At 43.7% G+C, this 22,919-nt stretch overlaps 1 protein-coding gene across 1 annotated transcript in view; it reads left to right on the forward strand.

The window, feature by feature from the left end:
- Positions 1-22,919, forward strand: part of PKD1 (polycystin 1, transient receptor potential channel interacting) — a 372,995-nt gene that overhangs the window by 220,902 nt on the left and 129,174 nt on the right. The window contains exons 18-22 of the mRNA XM_069209747.1: positions 576-855; positions 5,592-5,808; positions 6,886-7,045; positions 12,308-12,460; positions 17,915-18,059. Coding sequence (XP_069065848.1) covers positions 576-855; positions 5,592-5,808; positions 6,886-7,045; positions 12,308-12,460; positions 17,915-18,059 — 955 coding nt within the window. The remainder of the gene's footprint in view (positions 1-575; positions 856-5,591; positions 5,809-6,885; positions 7,046-12,307; positions 12,461-17,914; positions 18,060-22,919) is intronic.

Raw genomic sequence — 22,919 nt, forward strand, 5'->3', positions numbered from 1 at the left:
TGATTTTTGGCATAAGTGCACTTTTGCAGATTGTAGAAGGCATTATGCTCTCTTGCAGGTGTCTCAGCATTTCTGTGATGTGCCTTATTCTTGTGCCTTCCTTTAAATGTGTAAGTGTTGAATGTGGTCCTATTGGATCTGCCGTGTTGGAGGGAGTATATTGATTCGTAAGTAGTGGCGTGTGATGGTCTGTTGAATGGGGGAGTGAAGATGATGAAAGGAAGTGAAACATGCGACTCCAAAGTGGTCTCGTAGGTGTAACTCTTATAATGTACATTTTGAGTAATTTGCTTGAAGAAGAAATGCATTTTAGAATCGAGATTCAAGAGTCTACATATAGTGCTTGTCATCCAATATTATATATGCACTTAAACAAAATCTGTACTTTTCAATCGAGGTATTCTTACACATAGCCTTGCAAACATGCATGTCAATGGATACCCCAACAGACACACATGCCCACCCTCTCATCCAGTGCCCTCTACTGAAACGGTGACTGAAATCTCTTTTTAAGGACAGAGACAGGTCCATCGTCTTTTAGATTTCCTCTTACATGGTTTTCTTGTTCTTTGCAGCGATGGACAGCGCAGAGTTTCAACAACAGGTCGTTCCCTCTGGATAATTCCACCACCACCACCGGCAACACTGGGATGAACTTGGTGCTCCGCCAAGGCTTTCTGAAGGACGGAGAGGGCTATACGTTCACCCTACATGTCACAGACCCTAGCATGGATGAGGAGGGGTACGCTTCCATAGATTTGCTCCCCAACAGCCCGCCAGCAGGGGGCCAGTGCATTATCTTTCCCAACGACACAGTGCATGCACTGACTACAAAGGTGCACTTTGAATGCACAGGTAAGAAATGGTTCCGTAGGGCATTTAAACTGAATCTACAACCTCAGCCGGGTCTGCCACACTTCCATTCCATTAGTATGAAGATGGGGTGTAAAGGTATTCTTCTCACATTCTGGCTCCCCTTCTCTTCCACAATCACCTCCTATTGATAGTACCCACTGACATAAATCATTGGTATGTCATGTTTCCCTGTCTCTCTTTCACAAGTAGCTTCTTCCCTGGCATTATACTTCAACACACTATCAAAGCACGATATCAGGAAGTGAAGTTGCTTTGAAAGACCACAGGGAGAGAAGCTAAGAAGCCACTTTGTGGACAATCCATGGCCGCATCTAAGTGGTAGGAAGTAGAAATCCCGAGAGGGCACTTTGTGATATCAGCTCTGGTGTGTTCTAGTCAATATTTTGAGCTATGAATGGTGGAAAGAATAGCCTTAAAACTAGTGCACTAAGAGCTCTCATCATGGTCACCTCACCATGTGACACAGGAAATGGACAGACATAAATTGCTAAGATTTTACTAAGGGGCCACATTATATCGTAACCTTTAGGGTGACAATTGGGAATGCAGTAATATGCCATAGAACTAGGCCTCTACATCCATGATGCTTGAGAACTAAGGCCCTCATTACAACCCTGGCGGTCAAAGACCACCAGGGCTGTTTTGGAGTTTGTACCGCCAACAGGCTGGCGGTACAAACTTGGGCATTCTGACCGCGGCGGAAGCGCCGCGGTCACACCGCCGGGACCGGTGGTTTCCCGCCACTTTTGTCAGCGCTGCCCAGGGGATTACGAGTCCTCCTCCCGCCAGCCTTTTCATGGCGGTATGAACCGCCATGAAAAGGCTGGCAGAAAGGGGAGTCATAGCATAGCAGACAGTGAAAAGCGTGATGGGTGCAACTGCACCCGTCGCACAGCCGCAACACCGCCGGCTCCATTTGGAGCCGGCTCCCGTGTTCTGGCCGAGATCCCCGCTGGGCCGGCGGGCGGAAACCAGGTTTCCGCCCGCCGGCCCAGCGGGGATCTCAGAATAGACCCCCCTGGAGTGCTGCCGCAATGGCGGCCGCCCGGCGGTTTCCGCCACCCGCCAAAGTTGAAATGAGGGCCTAAATCCTTATGGAAGTCATTATCCCACTCTTGCAAGCTGAAATGGACATAAAGCAATACATTCTTCCCAAAGTTCAATCTCTTTGGGGGAGATTGTCTGCTCCCTCCCCCTTGAGACATCGATCTCCAGCAAAGAGTGCTCCAGACATTCCTTGCCTCAGGCCCTGCATCGTACAGGACACTATGAAAAGATTTCCGAAGTTGCCACCACTGCCTGCTTCACTTACAGTGACGCAGGCTTAAACCACATGCACGCATGAAACAGCATACCCGTGGGGCATTAGAGCCATGTTCGAAAAACCCATAATAAAAGTCTGACTTCCATGGATGGTATTGTTGGGAAATAAATCTGTCTGGAGAAAAACGTGTGCTTTCACTTGCTCGGCCATGTTACCAAGGGATGCTTTCAGGATTCTATTGCACCCTCCAGAGCAGATGTGGGTATGCTGAATCACATCTATGAATCACATGGCATCCCACACTGTCACAAGCTGATCACAGGCCATTCCTGCCATTTAGTTTGGCTAAAAAGGCAAAGTTTGTGAAACCTTGAAACCATAGCATCTTCTCAGGTCTTAGTGTGGCCTTTCAAGCATGCCAAGAATAGCTAGAAGAGGCAAAATGCCACTTAGTGGGACTGTTAAACTCATGCAGACAAAGGAAGGGTGTACTCACAACCCCTAACTACCGCTCATGGCCCAGTGAGGTTATAAACCTTTTAGGGGTGGAATTAAGTCTTAAGTGATTGACCTGAATAGCTAAGGATGTCTACTTTCCAGAAAACGTTAGTGCGACTGAGGGAGCCTACGTGAATGTCCACTCCTGCTGACAGACTACAAGCCTCTTGAATTTGAGCATAAAATGTTTGCTGTAAGACATCAGGGTTGGAAGCAGTGCGTTCTCCTCTAGCCAGTGATTGACCTTCATGGTCATGAGAATGGAGCTGCTCGGACTGTGGCTGGTAGCGGTGCATATTCATAGGTTTTCACATGTTTGTGCGAGTAAGTGTCTGTCATGATTTATGTTTGTTCACTTTTCTTTTTACTTTCCATTGTCTGTAAATTTTGAGGAAATTGATTTAGAGGTTGGATGTTTATTGCTAAAGACTTCTGTAATCTCATTATTTATATAAAGCAATCCAAGTGTACTCTAAGAGTTGGGATTATGTTAAGAACCATAAAAGCATTGATATCTATTAGGACAAAAAATTCAGATATTGCAAAATCGCTCCTACTAGACCCATCATATTTCATGTTCATTTTGGGAGATTTACCTTGAAAAAATATTTTCTTCAAAGTGAAGCTAACAGTAAGCACTTTTGAATTTTATTTTTTACGTTTTGCTTACCATTTATGCATACTTTTTTTACTAAATTACATAACCTTGCTGCATAATCCTAGTAGCTCTGACAATGGTAAAGCTCTGGGGAGTGATTTGGGGGCTGTCATTAGGAGGAACTGTGAAAAAAGTCCGGTATTTCACAGCTCCATGCAAAACATATCATTTTACCACTGCATTTCGTGAAATAAAAAGCACTAACACATTTTTATATATATATTCACTAAAAATCCAAAGATTACAGGAACGTTATAGTTAGGTTCAGATTTTACACGCACAAAACCATAGAAATTCAGCTATTAGAGTTATCTCAAGTAACTATAACTCATGCTCTAAGGTAACTATAACTCGCGAACTCACCATGCACAGTTTTCTCATCAATAATTTTATTGGAAATGTTGCAGTGATAATATCATTGATCCTATATAAGGTGTCATCAGTGATGTAATATGTGGAGTACTTAGCTGTGCATGGTGAGGGCATGAATTATAGTTACCGTTTGAGTTAACCATAACTGTAACTGCTGAATTTCTGTGATTTTGTGCGAGTAAATTGAGAACCTAACTTTAATATCCCTAAAACCTTTAATTTTTTTGAGTGAATTTCTGTAGTTTTTTTAGCACGCTTGTTAATGTAACCAGCCTACAGCCAACCCTGTTGCATGCTCCCAAATCCAAGCTGTGCATGGCCTTCGCCCATGCACAGCATGGGTTTCGATACAGTGTGTGATTTTTTTATTTCATTTTTCTCTTGATCCACGTATCCTCTGTGAATTTACACAGGGGGCTGCGCTGAGACCTGTGGATCAGACAAAAAAAAACATTGGGCAATTGTTTGCCCACAAGAGTCCCCTAAGGTAACCCTCTATGTGTCTTATAGGGTCAGGATACCTGCATCCTGACCCCTTATATGTTTTTGCACTCTTCTTTTACCTCCCTCCAGCCAATATGACAAACAAAATGATTGCAGAGAGCCAATAAGGTCCTTTCCAGGATCCGATGATCCGCATCCCTATATATCTATATTTTTTTTAACCCTAAATAAGTCAGAATCTACTAAACAGATGTACACCAAATCACAAAAAGCACAGTCTGCGTACTAAGAGCTAGCTTCCTGCCAAATTTGCTGTAATTCCATTCAGCGATTTGGGCTGTAGGTGTGTCTAAAGACCCTATGGGAAAATGCATGGAGAAAATGTATTTTGGCACCCCCCATTTTCTCGGCCCCCGCTTGACAGATCACTCATAAACTTTCAAGTCAGAAGCTGAACCGACTGTCATATTAGTTTTGAAAATTTCATGAAAATTCATCAAGCGTATATATATATATATATATATATATATATATTTCCTACTGGAGGTTGCCAGTAGGTAGTTATAGTTAGGACCATGTTTCCATAGGAAAACAGTTTTTTGAGTTGCAGAAGTTCTATGGTTTTGTACGAGTAAATTCAGAACCTAACTATAACATCCCTGTAACATTTGGCTTTTTCAGTGAATATATATAAATATATATATATATATATCATGTGTGGATGAACAAAATATAATATGCTATTCATAACCTTTATTGACTTTAGAAGGAGTTTTGACTCGCACTATGCAAGCTTACGTTGCTTGCTCAGAAAGCATATCTATCCTGATCTTGTATTTCCTCACCTTTTGGTGGTATGTACTGCCAATTTCCTTCCCCTTGTTCCAATCTGAAGGATTAATTCTGAGTTCTGTGCTCTCAAGTATTCTCTCCTTCAGCTTGTACATAGATGTTGATTCTCCAAATAGAGTGTGTAGCTGAAGTGAGGTTGTAGACCTTGGACCCCAGTGACATCACACGTTTAAACCCTTCCTGCGCCATTAACCCCTTAACAACATCGAAGCAGTGCTTGGAGTTGCAAAATAGCAAGTCAAGGATAGGCTATCCCTGGCTGCCCTCTCTCACACAAGGTGGCTTGACTGATCATGAATTCACTTGTCTGTCCCGCCTCTAGGGGTGCTCTTTACTCAGTGATATTTCTGCCCTCAGGAATCATGGTAGACCCGCACTCTGTTGACTGTTTGCCTACAGGGCCAGCACAGGCTGAGGAGATATTGTTAACCTTCACCTTGAAAGTTCTCATCACTCTGGGGCATTGGTTCCCAGGTCTCTTGTTTACCTTCACTTTGAGAATCATTGGTCCTCGTTGCTGTGTCCTCCTTGTCACAGGCGATCCTTTGCTTGAGCTCTGCAGTCTCTAACATCTGGTTTTGTAGAATAGTTTTGGTATGAAGTTTCCTTTGACTTTTGCAATTGCAGGTTGGAAAGATTCTGAAGACGAAGGAGCTTCCCTGGTCTTCAGCCTCATTGTAACACGCTGTAAGTTGGGCCACTGTGATAAGTTCTGTGTGTACAAAGGAAGCCGCTCCGAGCACAGTGCCTTCCTGCCCCCTGGGTTCCACCAGAAGCACTTCCTTGTGGATCTCTCTGTAGTTGTTCAAGACCAGAAGGGAGCTGCTATTGTAGCCCTGAACCGGTAAGTTGTGAACATGCCTTAATCTTTTTAAGGACAATGAATGACAATCTTTATTTAATTTAATTTAAATTACTTCATTTATTTAATTTAATGAATGTCACACTTTATTCAGTGTGACATTCCAGATCTCCGTGCTATCTCAACCTACTTAATTCTTTATTTTAGGAACAATAAAATGTATGAAGTGAGATAATAATGCAAGCAAATTGATGGGATGAGATTGGATGCAATTATATGGGATAAGATTGGATGGTATGGGATAAGACCGTGATTGATGGGATATGATGTGATTGGATAAGATGGGATGGAATTGGGAAAGATGGGAATAGAAGAGTTGAGATAAGAAGGGAAGGTACAAGTGGGGATGCTAGATTATGTGACAATATGAGATACAATGAGATTGGGAACAATTGGTGGGGTAAGATAAGATGAGAAACAATTGGATCAGATACAATGGTTAAGATACAGTGAGATGAGAGAGTGGTGGTTCATGTGGGATGGCTTTTGGTTTGAGTCACATGATAGAATAGAGTCTAAGATGGTTATGATATTTGATTGGATGAAGTTTTAAAGGGGAGGGATTCATGATGGGCAATAAAGTGGGATACAGAATAGGGTACTGGATGGGCTTCAGCACAGGATCCAGGATTTGATCTAGAATGTGATTTGGCTTTGGACCTAAAATAGGCCTTGGGTTGCAGGATGGAAAGTCGATTTCAGGTTACACTAATCACCTGGCATCCTTCAGCTGGATCACCCAAAATGAAGAGAGATGCTTGACAACTTTGTCTAAAGGACTCCCATCAATACCGCAAGGTGTACAAAACATTGTCTCTTGAATGGGGCAATTAAAACAAGGAGTAACATTTAGCAGCCATTAAGTGCACTAAATTCAGTGGAATGAAACAGTAACTTTTGTCTAAAGAGCAGGAAAAGTGACAAACAGTGCAATGAGACAACTAAAGTGCCCCTAATTACGTGTTTTATAAATGAGTTGCATCTGACGTATCTCAAGAAAGATTTTTCTTTCTCATATTGTTTGCCTGTGTACTCAATTTTTCTTTCCTCTCCCTCAAGCTCCTTGGTTATTTCTCTGCCAAGCCCACCTGATGGTTTCCCAAGCCTGGCCCATTGGCTGTACAACCTTACTGAGACGACCCTTTCAGGGCTGGTGAAACAGGGAGACCCTCTGATTGTCACTGAGTACTCTTTGGCCCTCATTACTGTACTCAACGAGGTAAACATGTAACTACTTGTGGAAAAATGTATGCTTTGGCTGTGCATAATGTAATGTCTTCTCCTGCTGCATGGTCGGTCTCTTTATTGGTAAATCTGTCTTTGTCATTCTTGTTTCCAGCCCAAATGTCCTCAACACAGATACTGTTTGTTCAATGACGCAGTGTGGCTGAAGGCAAACTGCACCCCATGCCACACTCCGTGACATATTGACAATCAGGAATCACTGATATGTATTTCCCCTTCAACAAGGAGCAATATGAAGATGTTCAAAGCTCAAGGCGTAACAGACTTCTGTGTTCTTGTGCATTCCCTACACATCGATAGGTTCCCACAATCTTCTGTCTTACCTCACGGAAATGCCAGCCCATCCTCATATAGCAGAATGTATGCTATAGTTACCTCTGCAGCTGGGTGGATTTAGTTTCTGCCTAGACCTTTTACAGTTTCATACACATACTGTGCAGTCTGCATCCTTGGCAAAAGAGACCCTTGAGGGCGTCCTCGATGAATGGGCAACAGATCCAGAGCAATAAGATCAGAAAGAAGAGACAGAAGTAGAAAGTCTCTACAACTGTTTTTTTTCCATGGTAGAACAAAGGTAGCCCAGAAGCAACATTTGAAATGTGCTACTACAATAGACTGGAAGACCTTGCTCTTTGACATCATGTAAGCTTCTACCTAAAAACGTCTTGAAATTCACTTATTGGTATAGTTTCTAAATTAATCCCCAGCAGTTGAAGTTAGAGCTCTTCTCTGTTTTGTGTTTTATTTATTTTATGATGGTTCGTTTGGCCATCATATAAACTGCCCGTTTTCGCTCCTCATACTCTCTGGCTTCTAGAAGTCTCTTTACTTGGAACATCCACCCAGATTATTTGACAGTCGAATTAGACTTTCTCAGGTATAGCAAGGGACTGAAGTCCCATCTTTTTAGATTGACCGATAATCTGGTAGCATAGCATTTTCCTAAAACTCAGGTACCTCAAAACCTTCTGATCGTGACACATAATTGTCCTCACAGACTCCCAGTCCATTGTCGTGTTCACTGAAGATTCTGTCCGGTAGGGTTAGCATCTAGCTACCTCTGTCAGAACTTACTTACGACTCTTTAAGGGTACCCTCTTAACCTCCCGCAACACATCCAGAACATTTAGAATACCCTTCCAACTTTGGTATCCCAGCCTGATCCACTTTCATAGTCCCTACCTCACTGTCCTCTGCACAGAGTTCAAAGATGGTTAGCACGTAGAACGTAGAGATTTATAAAAAATACAAATAAAATAAATACCTTGTTGGCTAGGTCAAGTTGCTTCAGTAGTTTAAACATGTATCTTTCTTGAGCTTTTTTGTCAGATTGTATCAGTAGTGTCAACCTATATCTTCAACTCCAGAAACTGAATAAAAGACTCCCATTCCTTAAACTTGGATGGGAGACATGCACCTATATTGGCGCAAGTAGGATTTTGACTAGATTAGTCTAATGTCTGTTATCTTGAACTGTTATGATATCTCAAAGAATATTACTACTCTGAAGGTCTTGATTGCAGCACAGGTCTCTCCTCCAAAACCTTATCCAAGAATATTGCAATGGCACCTAGTCTTGCTTGAAATGAATTATAAGTATTTGTTTAGCAGATAACACTTTATATCAGACCATTATTTGTTGTGGATGTATGTGCTTTATCCCATGCTGCTCTCTGAGACCTGGTGAGGCTATTCTTTCAGAAATGCTTTGTTTCAAGAAGATCTTCAAGGGTTGCAGACACTTGTCTTTTTTTTGGCTTTGATTCTGTAGCATCCTCTTCCTCTGTGTCCTTCCACTCCGTGTCCTGTCAAACCATCTGGGTGGATGTTCTTCTGAAAACTTTCTTCTTTTACAAACATTTGTAATGAGTTACTGCTGAGTGTTCCTTCTCTCTAAAGCTGAGAAGTCTTATGATGATGTTCCATTCTTTACAAACTTTCACGAAATTTGTTCCTGCAAGGCAGCAGAAAGGGGAGCAAGATTAGATGCCTTATAGCAAGATTTTCTAACAACATTGGACATGAAATTCACTTTTGTGATTTAGTGGAAGTGAGCAGCGCAGTCTTGAACTACTTTGTAATGCCCCATCATTAGCCTCTTTTGACAGTCATGTCAGTGCTTGGAGGAGCAGTGAAAAGAGGCTACAAATAACTAGTGGTAGGTGGAATTTTTCATTCTACCCACAGAACTGGTGGAAGTTAGCAACTCAATGTTACTCTTGTAACAATGAGTTCCGACCAAACTCCTCCAATAGCCACGTGGCGAAATTTGTTCCTGCAAGGCAGCAGAAAGGGGAGCAAGATTAGATGCCTTATAGCAAGATTTTCTAACAACATTGGACATGAGCGGTTGTGGGCAGTCACGGTCAGAGGGCTGCTTCAGACGTAGATTTGCAGCCACACGAGTAGATTTTCTATTCGAGCAGCAGCAAAATCACCTCAAATGGCTGCACGCTCTTGCACACTGCATGGTGTTGTTTGCACTTCTTTTTCAGCACTGCTCACACTGTGACTGTAAATTTCAGCTCGACATACATATTTTCCGCCTGTTGGTGGAAGTCCGCAGTTTTCATGTAACTCCTCAGAACTCTGCGGTGTGAAATTCTACGAGTTATGCCAAACCTTACAAATAACTCTATTCACCGGAACCTCCAGTTCCTATCAAATATCACACTGTAGCTCTTTTTTAGAGTGATACGTCTGCCAATAGGAAGTTGGCAATCATGTACAATATGTTATTGAAGATCACTGCTTTACAGGAAATATGAAGTGTTCATAGCTGACATGTAAAGCCATGACGTTTGCAGACTTTTCAGCCAGTAATGGAACTTTAGCCAACTGTGTGTTTTGGGACTTGTAGTTTCTATTTTAACATTGTAAGACAGTACTGAGGTCCTCAGCCTGGGCTCCACCCCCTCCACCTGGGATGACTCCTGGTGACCCACAGCTCTCTGGGCCCCTTCCCTCACTCACAGGCCATGCAAGCAACCTCGGCATCATCCTCGACTCCTCGCTGTCAATGGCCCTCCAAGTCAACACCATCTCGTCATTGTGCTTCCACACACTTCGCCTGCTCTGAATGGTCTTCAAATGGATCCCCATTAAGGCAAGAAGAACGGTCACCCAGGCACTCATGAGAAGCACGTTTGACTACGGCAAAGCACTCTATGCCTGCATCACCAAGAAACTCCAAACAAGACTCCAGAGAATCCAGAACGCCACAACCAGACTCATTCTGGACATCCCCCGCCACATCACCACACACCTGAGAGACCTCTACTGGCTAAAGGTCAACAAAAGAACCACCTTCAAGCTCCTCACACATGCATACAAGGCCCTACACAACATCGGACCCACCTACCTCAACCACCACCCCTCCTTCTACACTCCCACCAGACAGCTTTGCACAGCTGGCCCTCGCCTCCACCCCAAGGATCCTTAAGAACTATGCTGGAGGAAGATCCTTCTCCTACCTCACTGCGCAGACCTAGAACACACTGCCCCTCCACCTCAGGCAATCCCCCTCGCTGATCCAGGAAGGACCTCAAGACCTGACTCTTCGACTGATCTGCATCTTTCACCCCAGCGCTATGAGACCCTCCAGGTGATAAGTCACGTGTTATAAATACCTGATTGATTGATTGATTGATTGACTATGAACTAACATACCCCAGCATATAGGGCAGAGTTGGCTAACATGCAAGACCAGGTTGAAAATGTCATACATGAAATGGGGATAATTACCAGGCAGGTATGGTAATCTGAAAAGAGAAAAGAACAGAATAAGTATGAATCAAACGTCAACATTTCTCGAATGGTTTTTCAAGTCCATCACAAATTTTGTCTCATTTATTAAAATATATTTTAATTTTTAAATATTAGATTTAGTGCCAGAAAAAATGGTGCAGAACATTGGCATTAGGTTATGCTTTAAGAACGCCCCCAACCAACATCCTCACATATATTTTTAACGTGATAAATTGAAACGCATTAAGGACTAATCGTTTTCTGTTGTTAGTAGGTTGGAGGGGGAGCTGAAGCCCAACAAAACCTTTTACCATGCTTGCAGTATTTAACATTTAGTTAAAACATATTTGGTGGGGGTGATGAAATTATGGGGCTCATTATGACATTGTCGGTCCCACCACGGGACCGCAAATGTCGCAGGGATGACGCCACCGCCATGCCGGTGGTGTCCCCCCGTTTCGTATTACAATGTTGCCGCTGAGCTGATCGTTGTGAACATTGTAAAATGACGTTCCCGCTGGGCTGACCGTTCGGAACAGTGCTACGGTATTGGTCTCGGCTCCCTTAAGGTATTGGTCTCGGCTCACTTAAGGGAGCCGAGGTGAATACCGTCACAATACAGCACCCTTGGAATGCACACTGTCTGCAAATGAGACCATGCACATTCTGACTGTGCTGGGTGGGGAGGCCATGCACTACCTATGCCATGGCTTTAGGCAATGCAGGGGCCCCCCTGTGGCCTCCGGCACTGGCTTTCTACCAGCCTTTCCCTGGCGGCGTGATCGCCACGGAAAGGCTGGCGGAAAGCTGAGTTGTGATCAGCACGGTGGCGCTGAGTTCCGAGCCACCACGGCTAAGCACAACTCAGACCGCCATATACCCATCAGGAACCACATTCCTGGCAGTGACATCGGCCTTTAGGCAGTCCCCCCTGCCAAAGTTGTAATGTGGTGATGGGACCACGAGGAGTGCGGCGGTCCCACTGCCACCTCGAGTGTGGCGTTCTGAAGACCGCCACATTCATAATGAGGCCCTATGTTACCGCAATATAATATCATTTGCCAAAATTACATTTTTTGTGCAGTAACATTGACAATAATTTGCCTTCTCCCTAAGCATATGTAAGAAAATGTTAGCTCTTTTGTTGCAGTAAGTCAATGTGGCAAATATGTAAAACATTTCCGACAAGCATTTTTTGTCCTATTTTGTCTGAATATCTTCTGTAATATGTGTTGCATTCCTCATCGATTGGATTTGTGCTTGTGAACAGCCATTTCTCTTTTTCTGAGAATACCATTTTTTTTCTGTCCTCTTGACAAAAAATATATCACATTTTATTTTAGGAAAATAGCTCCACCCCTAGCAATTTGGCATATAAGTGCTGTTTCTGAGGCCTTAATAAATCATTAGGGATAACAACTCTGCCTCTTTTTGTAGCAACATTTTTCAATTTTTGTATTCAAATCCAAATGTTTTTCTTTGTTCCTAGTATGAGGGAGTTGGACGTTGGGATCTGAATTCCAGTAGCGAACGGGAACTTCGACTCCGGACACGTGCAAACATCACACACACTCTCATCAACCTGAGAGTCAACAATGTGGATGACATTCAGCAGATCGCAGCAGCGCTGGCACAATGCACGGTAAGAGAGTGCACATTGAGAAGATACCTGAGGGCACCCTCTATCGGAAGCAAGCACAGAGTGTGGTAAAAGCCGGCCATGTAAGATAAGAGAGTTTGTGGTTAGTTAACATGATTCACAAAGACAGTTTGAATTCAGATTATGCATAGTTTACCAGTGCTTCGATTAAGACTTATTTGGACTTTTTAAAGTCCAGTGAGAGTCAAACCTTTCCAACAACATGAGCCAGAAAGTCAAAGACTTCTAAAGATTGCTTTGCCTTAAAATTATGACCTCCAGGTTGCCGCCTTTACAATTGTTCTCATCTGTTCATTGGTTGACACCCTCTGTTGTTTCTTTTTATGGTCTCGCCAGTTCTCTGTGCGCTTAGATGGGGAATCTTGAAAATTCCATTGACTGAATGCCTTTGATTTTGCTCTCAGCACTGAAAACTATTGAATTATACTTTTTTTTGCAGTAGGAGTCATTCACTCCCAAAATTGTAGGCACAAAATTATTGGGACTTCCCAAATGTGAATGAAATCCAAAATGTGAGCTGGAACTTGATGACTTCCTGTCTGACAAAGTTCACTAAATTTGTGTAGCTGACACTTAGGGCCTGATTACGACTTCGGCGGAGGGGATTAATCCATCCCAAATGTGACGGATATCCCACCCGCCGAATTACGAGTTCCATAGGATATAATGGACTCGTAATTCGGCAGGTGGGATTTCCGTCACATTTGGGACAGAGTAATCCCCTCCGCCGAAGTCTTAATCAGGCCCTTAATGTTTTGTATAATTTACTGTTTGGGGAATTTCCTTCAGATCTATGAGCAATTTATGAATGTTAAGTCCTGTGTGTAACTGTATGGTGTTCTCAAAGATGGCCATCTTATGTTTGTTTCATAAACCCTAGACAGTATGCGCTGCCAGATTTAAGGGAGGTATAATTTTCATAAACTATATTCTGTTTATAGTTCTTCCTTCCAACAGTAAATTATGTTTAGGAGCAGCCTCAAATGTGTTACCTCAGGGGTTTTCGGCTGTTTGCATTCCATTTCTCTGACCACTCATCTCACACTCCCTTAAACAGGCCCACCTCTGCACATCCAGGTGTAATTTCTGCGAGTGTAAAATGTGCATACGTTGCTGCACACAATTAATATCTTTGCTTATGTAACAGTGCTTTGCCAGTTATACTTATCTAAGAAAATGAGTCTGTGATTTAGGCTCAGAGTGTGCCTATGTGTGAAGAAAGTGTGTGATGTGTTAGAAGGGGAGTGTGCAACACAAGGGAGGGGGGTGCTTTGTTTTAAAATAATATAGAGTGTGGTAAGAGGGTGAGCCTTTTGTGTTTAGAGACAGATGCTATTGTGCAGTGTTTGTTACACCAGTGCATGCTACATGTGTGGTTAACTAGGTTATAGGCAAGTGCAGTTTACAGAATGTGATGAGATTGTTCAGTATTCTGTTAAGAGCATGTGCATATCTGTCAAGGATTTAAAATGTGCATTGAGCATGTTGACTATTTGATGGAGTGCCATGTGTAGAAGAGAGTGCATTGTGTAGGTAATGAGTGTGAATCATGTTACTAATAGGTAACCCAGCTGTAAGAGGAGCCATCAACCCAGGATAAAACCCTTCAAAGTGGTACAGTTCTGCATGTAGTTGACTTGTGAGTGGCAAGTCACTGAATGATATGCCACATCAAGATTCTAAGAAACTGGATTATTATTTGGGGTAAGCGACTTCCCACCTCAAGTAGTAATCAGAACTCTTGTCAGAGTAAACCATCAAAGTACCTAAATTAATCTAAGGTCAGCCCCCAGTAGCCATGGCACACAGCAGACAGGCTTAACTAAGAGCAATGTGTTAAGTATTTATGCAGTAGCAAAATAGTAACAAAGTCAAAACACCAAGCAATAAAAATCTCAAACCAAATTAAGGAAATAGAATAAAATGTAATAATCAAAATGACACCAAACTGAAAAAAAATAAGAAGAGGAACCATAGATCAGAATTTGTGATGTATTTGTAAAATATCACCAAAAAGCTCAAAGTACCAATGATAGTGAATGGTTGCAGTAAAGCAGGACTTAGGCACAATTTGGGACCGATCACGGTGGCACACAGAGCACTGGTCGGATTCATCAACCAGGCTAACACTAGTCAAATATTTTACCTCCTAACCCAATCCTTCCATTTCCAATCAAAACAGGAATACATGTCTAAGAACACCAGGCCCTCAAGGCAGGCACTCAGAGACTCACAGGGTGCCGGGCAGACAGGCAGATGCTAATACCAGGATAAAGTCCAGATCCAGTTGCCAGTGGTCAGCTTTGTAATTTCAGTAATAGGCCTATGGCAACTTGTTGTATCCCTATAGCCACATAGAAGGTCAGTCAAGTGAACGTTTTAGTCAGTTTCTTTGTCATGGGTATAAGAGGAAGCCAGTCCAGTCCTTCAAGGTTCCTCTCTGGTCACAGACTGCAGGTCCAGTCCGCTATATATTTTCAGCTTGCCCAGAAAGTGTTCTGAGGGCTGGGTGAGGGGCTAGCTTGCAATGATCCACCAGCCCGTGGGTGGGGAATCCCTATGGTCCTCTTTGACCTCTTTGACCAATGGACTAAAGGTACCCAGTCCCTGACCTACCTACTTTTGCAGTCATTCCTGTTTGCCTTACTGCAAACATGCCAAAAATGCCATGAGCAATACTAAACCTGAGCTCTGAGGCTGTAGGTGTGAGTGGGGAGAACACAACAGTAATCCTAGTGTTCTCAAACATCAAACACTAAAATCAAGATTAAAGCAGGCACTGTGCCCATAACAAACGCAGAGACAGAAGTCTGGCAGGACAAAAGCAGACCCCTTTAATAACAAGACAGGGGATTCACAAGAATTGTCTTGGCATCCTGACCTCTCTCTTTCAAGTGCACCACAAATGTCACATGTGGCTCAACCAACCTGTCAAGCTGGATTTGACACTGTGCTGACAAAAGGAGGCCAACAGACCCTAACCTGCATATTCATTTTAGCTCAGAGGAGTAATCTCTGCCCATTCAGGACTGCCTATTACTTGCACCTGGGAGGCATTTCACGCCTCATTCACACCTATTCAAGGCTCAGCAGAAGCGAATGGGAGAAGCTGGAGAGCTAATACACATTAGCCTCCAAGAACTTCAGACAGGAAAAAGGTGACTTTCTAAAAGTTACTTTCCCTCAATATTTATTAACAACAACTTACTTTTGAATAACTTTTAAATGTAGGTTTTTTTAGCTGATCCCTTTCCCACGTGAGCAGTATTAGCCAATCTGCTATTATTTTAATTTTCACTTTGGCTTTATACATAAAACAGCAAGGTCTCTGACCATAAAAATTACTTTTTGGGCTGTGTCACGGTGGGGACATGGTAATATTAATTTTCAGCGTGTCTCACTTTCAAATGCACACTACCTGATGGGCTATAAGATTTACAGAGGGGTGATTTACTTCTAGTTAAATAGAGGTTTTCACCTGTCAAAAAGGGGTATTCTGACAGGTTGCACTGCAGGGTTACACTCCAGCAGTCAGGCTACACAGTGTAAGCCTGAAGCCACGTCTGCACTACCACCTTATTGTATTGCACAATGTGTGCTGCAGCCCACAAGTGCTACTTTAACTTCCAGCCCCTGGGTGCACTTTCTATACAATAGACTATGTAAGTGAGAAATTCCAATGATAAGTAATCAATTGATCTATTTCCAGAGGGGAGGGGCCAGACACTTAACTACTGATTAGCAGGGGTAAAGTGCACAGAGTTGTAAAACCAGCAAAACTAGGGCACAGCAAAAAGTGAAAAATCTGAGGAGACCGTGCAGAAAAGGTGGATGTTCTAAAAGGATCTTTATGTGAACATGAAACAGAAAAGGAAGAATTCGGGAACCTTTCAAAACATTACTGAATATTGAACATTGTAAAAAGACAACATTAGTCTGTGTTGTCACATCTGATATGAAAGTGAAAGTCAAGCTACACTCCTGTATACTAGACCATTGAGGTCCATATTAGATTTACTCTTGATTGATAGTTTCACAGTAACCACTGGTTCAACATGTCCAATACATTCCTGCTTAGAGCTTTCTCAAGGGGTTGGGTAACAGCAGTGGCCCAAAGACATGACTCCTGGCTTCGGCGGATGATGATTTCATACAGTAAGTAAAATAAGTTTGGCCAGCTTTTTTCAGGTCCTAATGGGTATGTCATGTCATTAATTCAATTTGTACAGCTCTCACTTACAAGCTTAATCCGTCTCATCCCACACTAATACAAATGTATTGTCAGCTGCTACTTCTGAGACGTTAGGGAATATTGCACCTGGTCAAAACAACACTCCTTTTTGAAAGATTAATTCCAAAGAATTAGACATCTGTGAGTGGTACGTACATTTTCAGTTGATTATGTTATGAGTCAAAAGTCCTCGGAATGAAAAAAGTCCAGTAGCAACAAAAATATTAATTTTATGCTTGGCTGGTGTGTAAACTAATCTGCACTCCATAGAGAGGGTCCTTTTGCCAAACTGCCTCAAATTTCCTATATTTTATTTTATGACTAGCAAGGGTAACATTAAAACAGCCAGAATGACCTGAAATAATCTTCTCTGTTCCCCGACGCGCCAAAATGTCAATTATCTTTTCTAGATGTTCTTGGACGACTGGAAACCAGACACGGGTTAGAGGCATGCCAAGGATATAGTTTGGAAAGAAGAATGTTGATTATAATGTAGTTTTCAATAAGGTTTACAAGAGTATAAGGAGGACCAAGGAATCTGAATAAAACGTTTTACTAAGAAGTTAAGAGACCATCCAAGAGGATGGGAGCCCAGCTTACTCAATGTTACAGTTATTTTCTACAATTGATTTTATTTTAGCACATTGTGTATAAAGACACCACTTTGTGGATTATTGTAATTTTGTGCTGGAATTAAAACTCATTACACTTTTCTAATTACATGTATATTACTGTTTTGCTTACCACTGTTTGTGTGCTCCAGACACGTTAGGCATTGTATATGTGGGACTGCTTTTAGCAATCACCACATTCACACTTCCTGGTACCAGGAGTGTAGTCTGTTGTAGCACTAATCTCACCCCAAATTTGACTTTATGTAACTTTGACCACTACAATTAGGGATTGTGTGGGTATTGTGTTTCCAATGCTACCCTTGTGATATATAAAATCTGTCCATGATGCACTGGGTTGTGAGGTAAAGCAATTTCAGTGCAAGACATTGAACAACAAGAGCTATTTAATGGCAGAATTCCAGCGCTGAAAATTCCTAGACCCCAAAAGTGTGTCTGCACAATCAGAGACCCTCCCTCAAACAAACAGAACATGTCTGTTTCCAAGTCAACTTAGTCAAATATGACCACCGTCTATCTCACTGTTGTTTCAGCTGGGGCCTCTGTAAAATTGTATTGTGAATCTGATTGCAGGTTGCCAGTGAGGAACATGTGTGTGGGTCCTGCCAACGGAGAACGTTAAGCAAAATGGAAGCCATGATGGACATTCTCCAGAATGAGACCACGCAGGGCACAATGACTCCTACCACCATCGCCGACAACATCCTGAACATAATGGGTGAGTGGACTTAGAACCGGGGTCTTCAAACTTTACGGTAGTGAGAGCTACTTCTGATCAGTAAAAATAATTGTGAGCTACTGAAGGCTAAGCAACTCACTCATTGTTTCCAGACAACTCCCACTCCCAGCTTATCTGACTTTAAGCATAATGTCCATAGAGCAAGATCTCATGGTTTGAACAAACTATTTTGACTAGGGGTAATATGACAGGGCTGCCATGTGTGTCAGGAAGAGCATGGTCCTTGGGTTGTATGAACATGTGTGCGTATGAAGCGGATATATGTGCACAGTTGACTTAGAGACTGTGTCATATGCACTTGAGGCATAGGACATACCTTTCGCCGTCTGTGATACCGCAACCATTTTTTTTAAGTGGGAGGAATTTAAAGTGCAGAAAAATGTTCTGCAAATTTGTTCAGTATATGGAATATTTTTCTGCACTTTAAATTTCTCCCACTTAAAATAATGGATGTATCTTTCACATATAAATATGACATTGTGTCAGTATATTAGATGTAGACTTGGATAGATCCTCCCCCCCACTACAGGGTGCAATATCAAGTAAGATAGCTGGGAAACTTAGTGAATGGATGAGCTACTGGGGGCTAGTGGATATATGGCGGGAACAACACTTACACAACAGGGATTACTCATATTATTCGGGCCTTCATCGACTCCACACCAGAATCGACAGGGTGGGGTGTACGGCTGACCTTGCACGTGGGATGGTTCACTCAGAATATCTGGGCCGTACACTGTCCGACCACAGCCCCCTATTGGTAACATGGAGGGCAGCAGAGATTAGGCCCCCCATTCCGGCCTGGAGATTATCCCCTACAGCACTTGAGGACCCAGCATATAGAGACGCCCTGAGACAGCACCTGACTGACCATATTCAATTTAACAGTGGATCCACCAGCTCTAGATCTACGGAATGGGAGGCCCTCAAGGTGGTGACAAGGGGTTTTTGTCTTGGACAATCGGCCGGAGTGAGACGCACACTTGAAAGGGAGCTGACTACGCTAGAGAAGATGATACATGAGGGAGAACTTACTCAGGGGACTGGCACACTAGTAAATGAGAAATATACTCAGGCAAAGAGGGACCATTCCCAGATTGAAGAACAACTTAGATGTCACAGCACACAAAAATACTTTGCCTCCCTACAATCTGAAGAGGGTAGGTCTGGGAAAATGTTAGCCTGGTTGGTGAGGCCGGGTGGAGAGGCTGAGCCCATCACGAATGTGCTGGATAAGGAAGGGTCATGCAGAAGTAGACCAGGCCCTGTAAATGATGCATTCAAGGAATATTACACCTTTTTATATGGAAAACCGGCTGAAATCAGTACGGAGGTGTTTGATAATTACCTACAACATATACCTATAACGAGCCTGATGGCCGGAGACAGGGATAGGCTGGGGGGCCCAGTGACGGTGGCGGAGGTCGGTGAAGCTATAGCTCAATTAGCCTCAGGGAAGACCCCGGGAACAGACGGCCTCCCCATGGACTTTTATAAAAAATTCGAGAAGCAACTGACCCCCCAGTTGGTAGAGATGTATACAGAATAGCTACAGAATGGGATAATGCCGTGCACCATGAGAGAGGCAATGGTAGTCCCACTCCCTAAGACAAAATCTAGGCAACCTTCGGTGACTGACTTCCGCCCCCTGTCAATGCTAAACAGTGATTTTAAAATACTAAGCAAGATCTTGGCCAACCGTCTACTCCCTCTTGTACCAACTCTGGTACATGTAGACCAGAATGGTTTCGTCCCGAATCGCAGCACCTCCTTAAACCTGAGACGTCTCTTTGCGGTCCTGAATATGCCTAGCGACATGAAACCTGCAGCAGGGGTGTTGCTCGCGGTGGATTTTGAGAAGGCATTTGACTCGATCAGATGGGACTACTTGAGAGCAGTGATGCTCCATATGGGAATGGGTGAAGATTGGGTCAAATGGGTGGACTTGTTGTACACGTCACCGCTGGCAAGAGTGAGAACAGGTAAAACAGTATCCGGAACTTACCCAATTCACAGGGGAACCAGACAAGGTTGCCCATTGTCCCCACTTTTATTCGCCCTGGCCATCGAGCCGCTGGCGTCCCAGATGCGGCGGGAGGGCGTGGGTAGAGGAGTGGAATGGGGACACCAAGAACATATCATCTCGCTATATGCTGATGATATACTTGTCTACCTTAGGGACGGAGAGAAGGATCTCCCATGGGCGCTGGGAGTGCTGGAGAACTATGGGAACATATCTGGACTTTGCCTCAACCGTAGCAAGACTTGTGTGTTCCCTATGGCTCCGGGCGGCGAACGCCCGATGACATGCCCTGGGGATATGATTTGGGCCCCTCGAACCTTTGAGTATTTGGGCATACAGGTGTTTCACGACAGGGCAGACTTGCGCAAGGGTAACCTGGGCAGAGCTCTACGATCCCTAAAGTCCTCAGTGGGGTTCTGGCGGTCGCTGAAATTAACGATAATGGCCAGAGTAGCATTGTCCAAAATGGTCATGCTGCCCCGGCTTCTATACTACTTCGCTAACCTGCCCCTTCTGATTCCAACAGCGTGGTTTCGTGAACTAAACACCCTACTCAGGGAACTTATATGGGATGATGGCTGTAGACGCACCTCGCTCCAGATACTATGCAGGCCAACTAACAAGGGGGGTCTAGGAGCACCAGATTTTGAAGCCTACTACCTGGCATCCCAGCTGCAATGGGTTGCCGGGTGGCTCACAGGTAAGGGTCACCTGGAGAGATACGCCGACCAAGTAGTGGAGGACATAAATCAGTTCATTGCTCGAATGACAAATAGGAAGCTTAATCCTCACATGCACAGCCTGATGACAAAAGTGGCGTCAGCATGTTGGAAGAGGTGCGTGAAAAGGGATGGCACTGTCCCCCCGTACTCTCCGGCCCTACCCCTGGCGGTACTTACGATCGAGGCTGGTGAGAGGAACCTGGGAGGCATGAGCCTCGGAACCTGGAGAAGAGCAGGAATAGAAACGGTGGGGGACCTGTTTCAGGAGGGAGTGTTGAGGTCTTTCACTAATCTTGTTGACAGTGGAGTCTCCCCGGGTCAGTTCCTTATGTATCATAAACTGATACATGTGCTGAAAACGCACTGGATCACGGTCAATGCGGAACCAGCTACCCACAGGGTGCTGCATCTCCTATTGACGTCAGGAGACGAGTCCCATCTGATATCTAAATTATACCGAGTTCAAGTTGAGGATGCACTAGATTCCCTGCGGCCACTGAGAGAGAGATGGGGGAGGACAGTCGGTAGGGAACCGTCAGATGCGGAATGGAACAGAGCTTTGGCTTACCCCCGGACCGTAGCTCGCAGCACGCGCCTGAGATATATACAATATAATTACCTCCACAGAACGTACCTCACCCCACATCGGCTAACAGTAATCTATGGGGGAGTTCCTAGGGTGTGCCCCAGATGTAAAAATGTAGACGCAAATTTTGACCACATGGTATGGACCTGTCCAGAAATCCAACTGGGGTGGGAAGAGGTGATGTCCGACCTATCGAGACTCCTTAATATGAACCTGACTCCGACCCCTGACAGATGTTTGATGGGCTTTGGGAATGGGTTGCCGCGGGGAAGAGTGGAGACCCGATTTCTGAGTCTGGCACTGGTATTATATAGGAGACAGATCACAAAGAACTGGAAGGCACAGTTTCGGCCCCCCCGGGTTGGGTGGAGACAAGACGTTACAACATGGGCTAGAGCCGAACTCCAGGTCCTGAAGAGCGAGGAGGGGAGGGGACTGCGTCGCCACCCTATAGCACAGAAATGGGAAGTAGCAATGACAAGCTGGGACAATATATTGAGAACAGCGGACGCAGACACTCCAACAGGAGTGGAGACTGGATAAACATAGGAAGGGAGGAAATGTTGCCTCGCCCTCTAGGACATGATAAGGGAAGACACGATAAGGCCGAGATTGAACAAAAGGTGGACAACAGGGGACCGAGCCCATGACATTGGTTAACAGACAGGCTGAACCCGGTAGACGCCCCACCCACCTGAAACCAAACAAATCTATGAGTAATGACACCATACATACTGGAAAAGCCAAGAAATGGCATCCCCCTGCATTAGCAGCCTCCACCCCCTACTTTGCCATCGTGTTTAAGTTTAAGTTAATTAATGTTTGAAACGAGTTATAGGTGTTGTATAATAGCTAGCAAAACATGACTCTGCTACACTAGGCCAACTGGGCAACCCATACGAGAAGAAGCGCCACTGTTGTTCCATTCTTGCATACGTTTAAAGTATAAAGGTTATCGAATAATTAATGAAGTAGAACATTCAAACAATGTAGACAGTAGTGATATTAACACTGTTATGCACTAACACGAAGCAAACAAGATGGTGCTGTAAACATAATACTGTTTATTGAATGATAAAATGTTAATAAAAAAATATTTAAAAACAAAAAAAAATATGACATTGTGTCAAGAAAAATTAACTGAAGAGTTTTATATGGATTTCATAAAACTCATCATTTACATTTTCTCCCATTTCCACATCTCACATTTTCAAACACCAGGCATCTTGCTCCCAGTCACCTGTAGACATGGAGCCATCTTTATAACAGGAAAATACATTTGTTTAAATGGGAGGAGTTTTAAGTAAAGCAGCATGCTTCATAAAACATTAAGATGTGAGTGCCCTACTTAAAATTGGTAAAAGACATTAAGGACCCGATTACGAGTTTGGCGGTGCGAGGGCCACCAAACTCACGTGGCAGTTGGACTGCCACACTCCTGGCAGTCTGACCACCAGATTACAGTCGTGGTGGTCGGACCACCACCAGGATCATGGGTCCATATGGGT

The sequence above is a fragment of the Pleurodeles waltl genome, chromosome 10 (genome assembly GCF_031143425.1).
Source record: "Pleurodeles waltl isolate 20211129_DDA chromosome 10, aPleWal1.hap1.20221129, whole genome shotgun sequence".
Classification (NCBI taxonomy): domain Eukaryota; kingdom Metazoa; phylum Chordata; class Amphibia; order Caudata; family Salamandridae; genus Pleurodeles; species Pleurodeles waltl.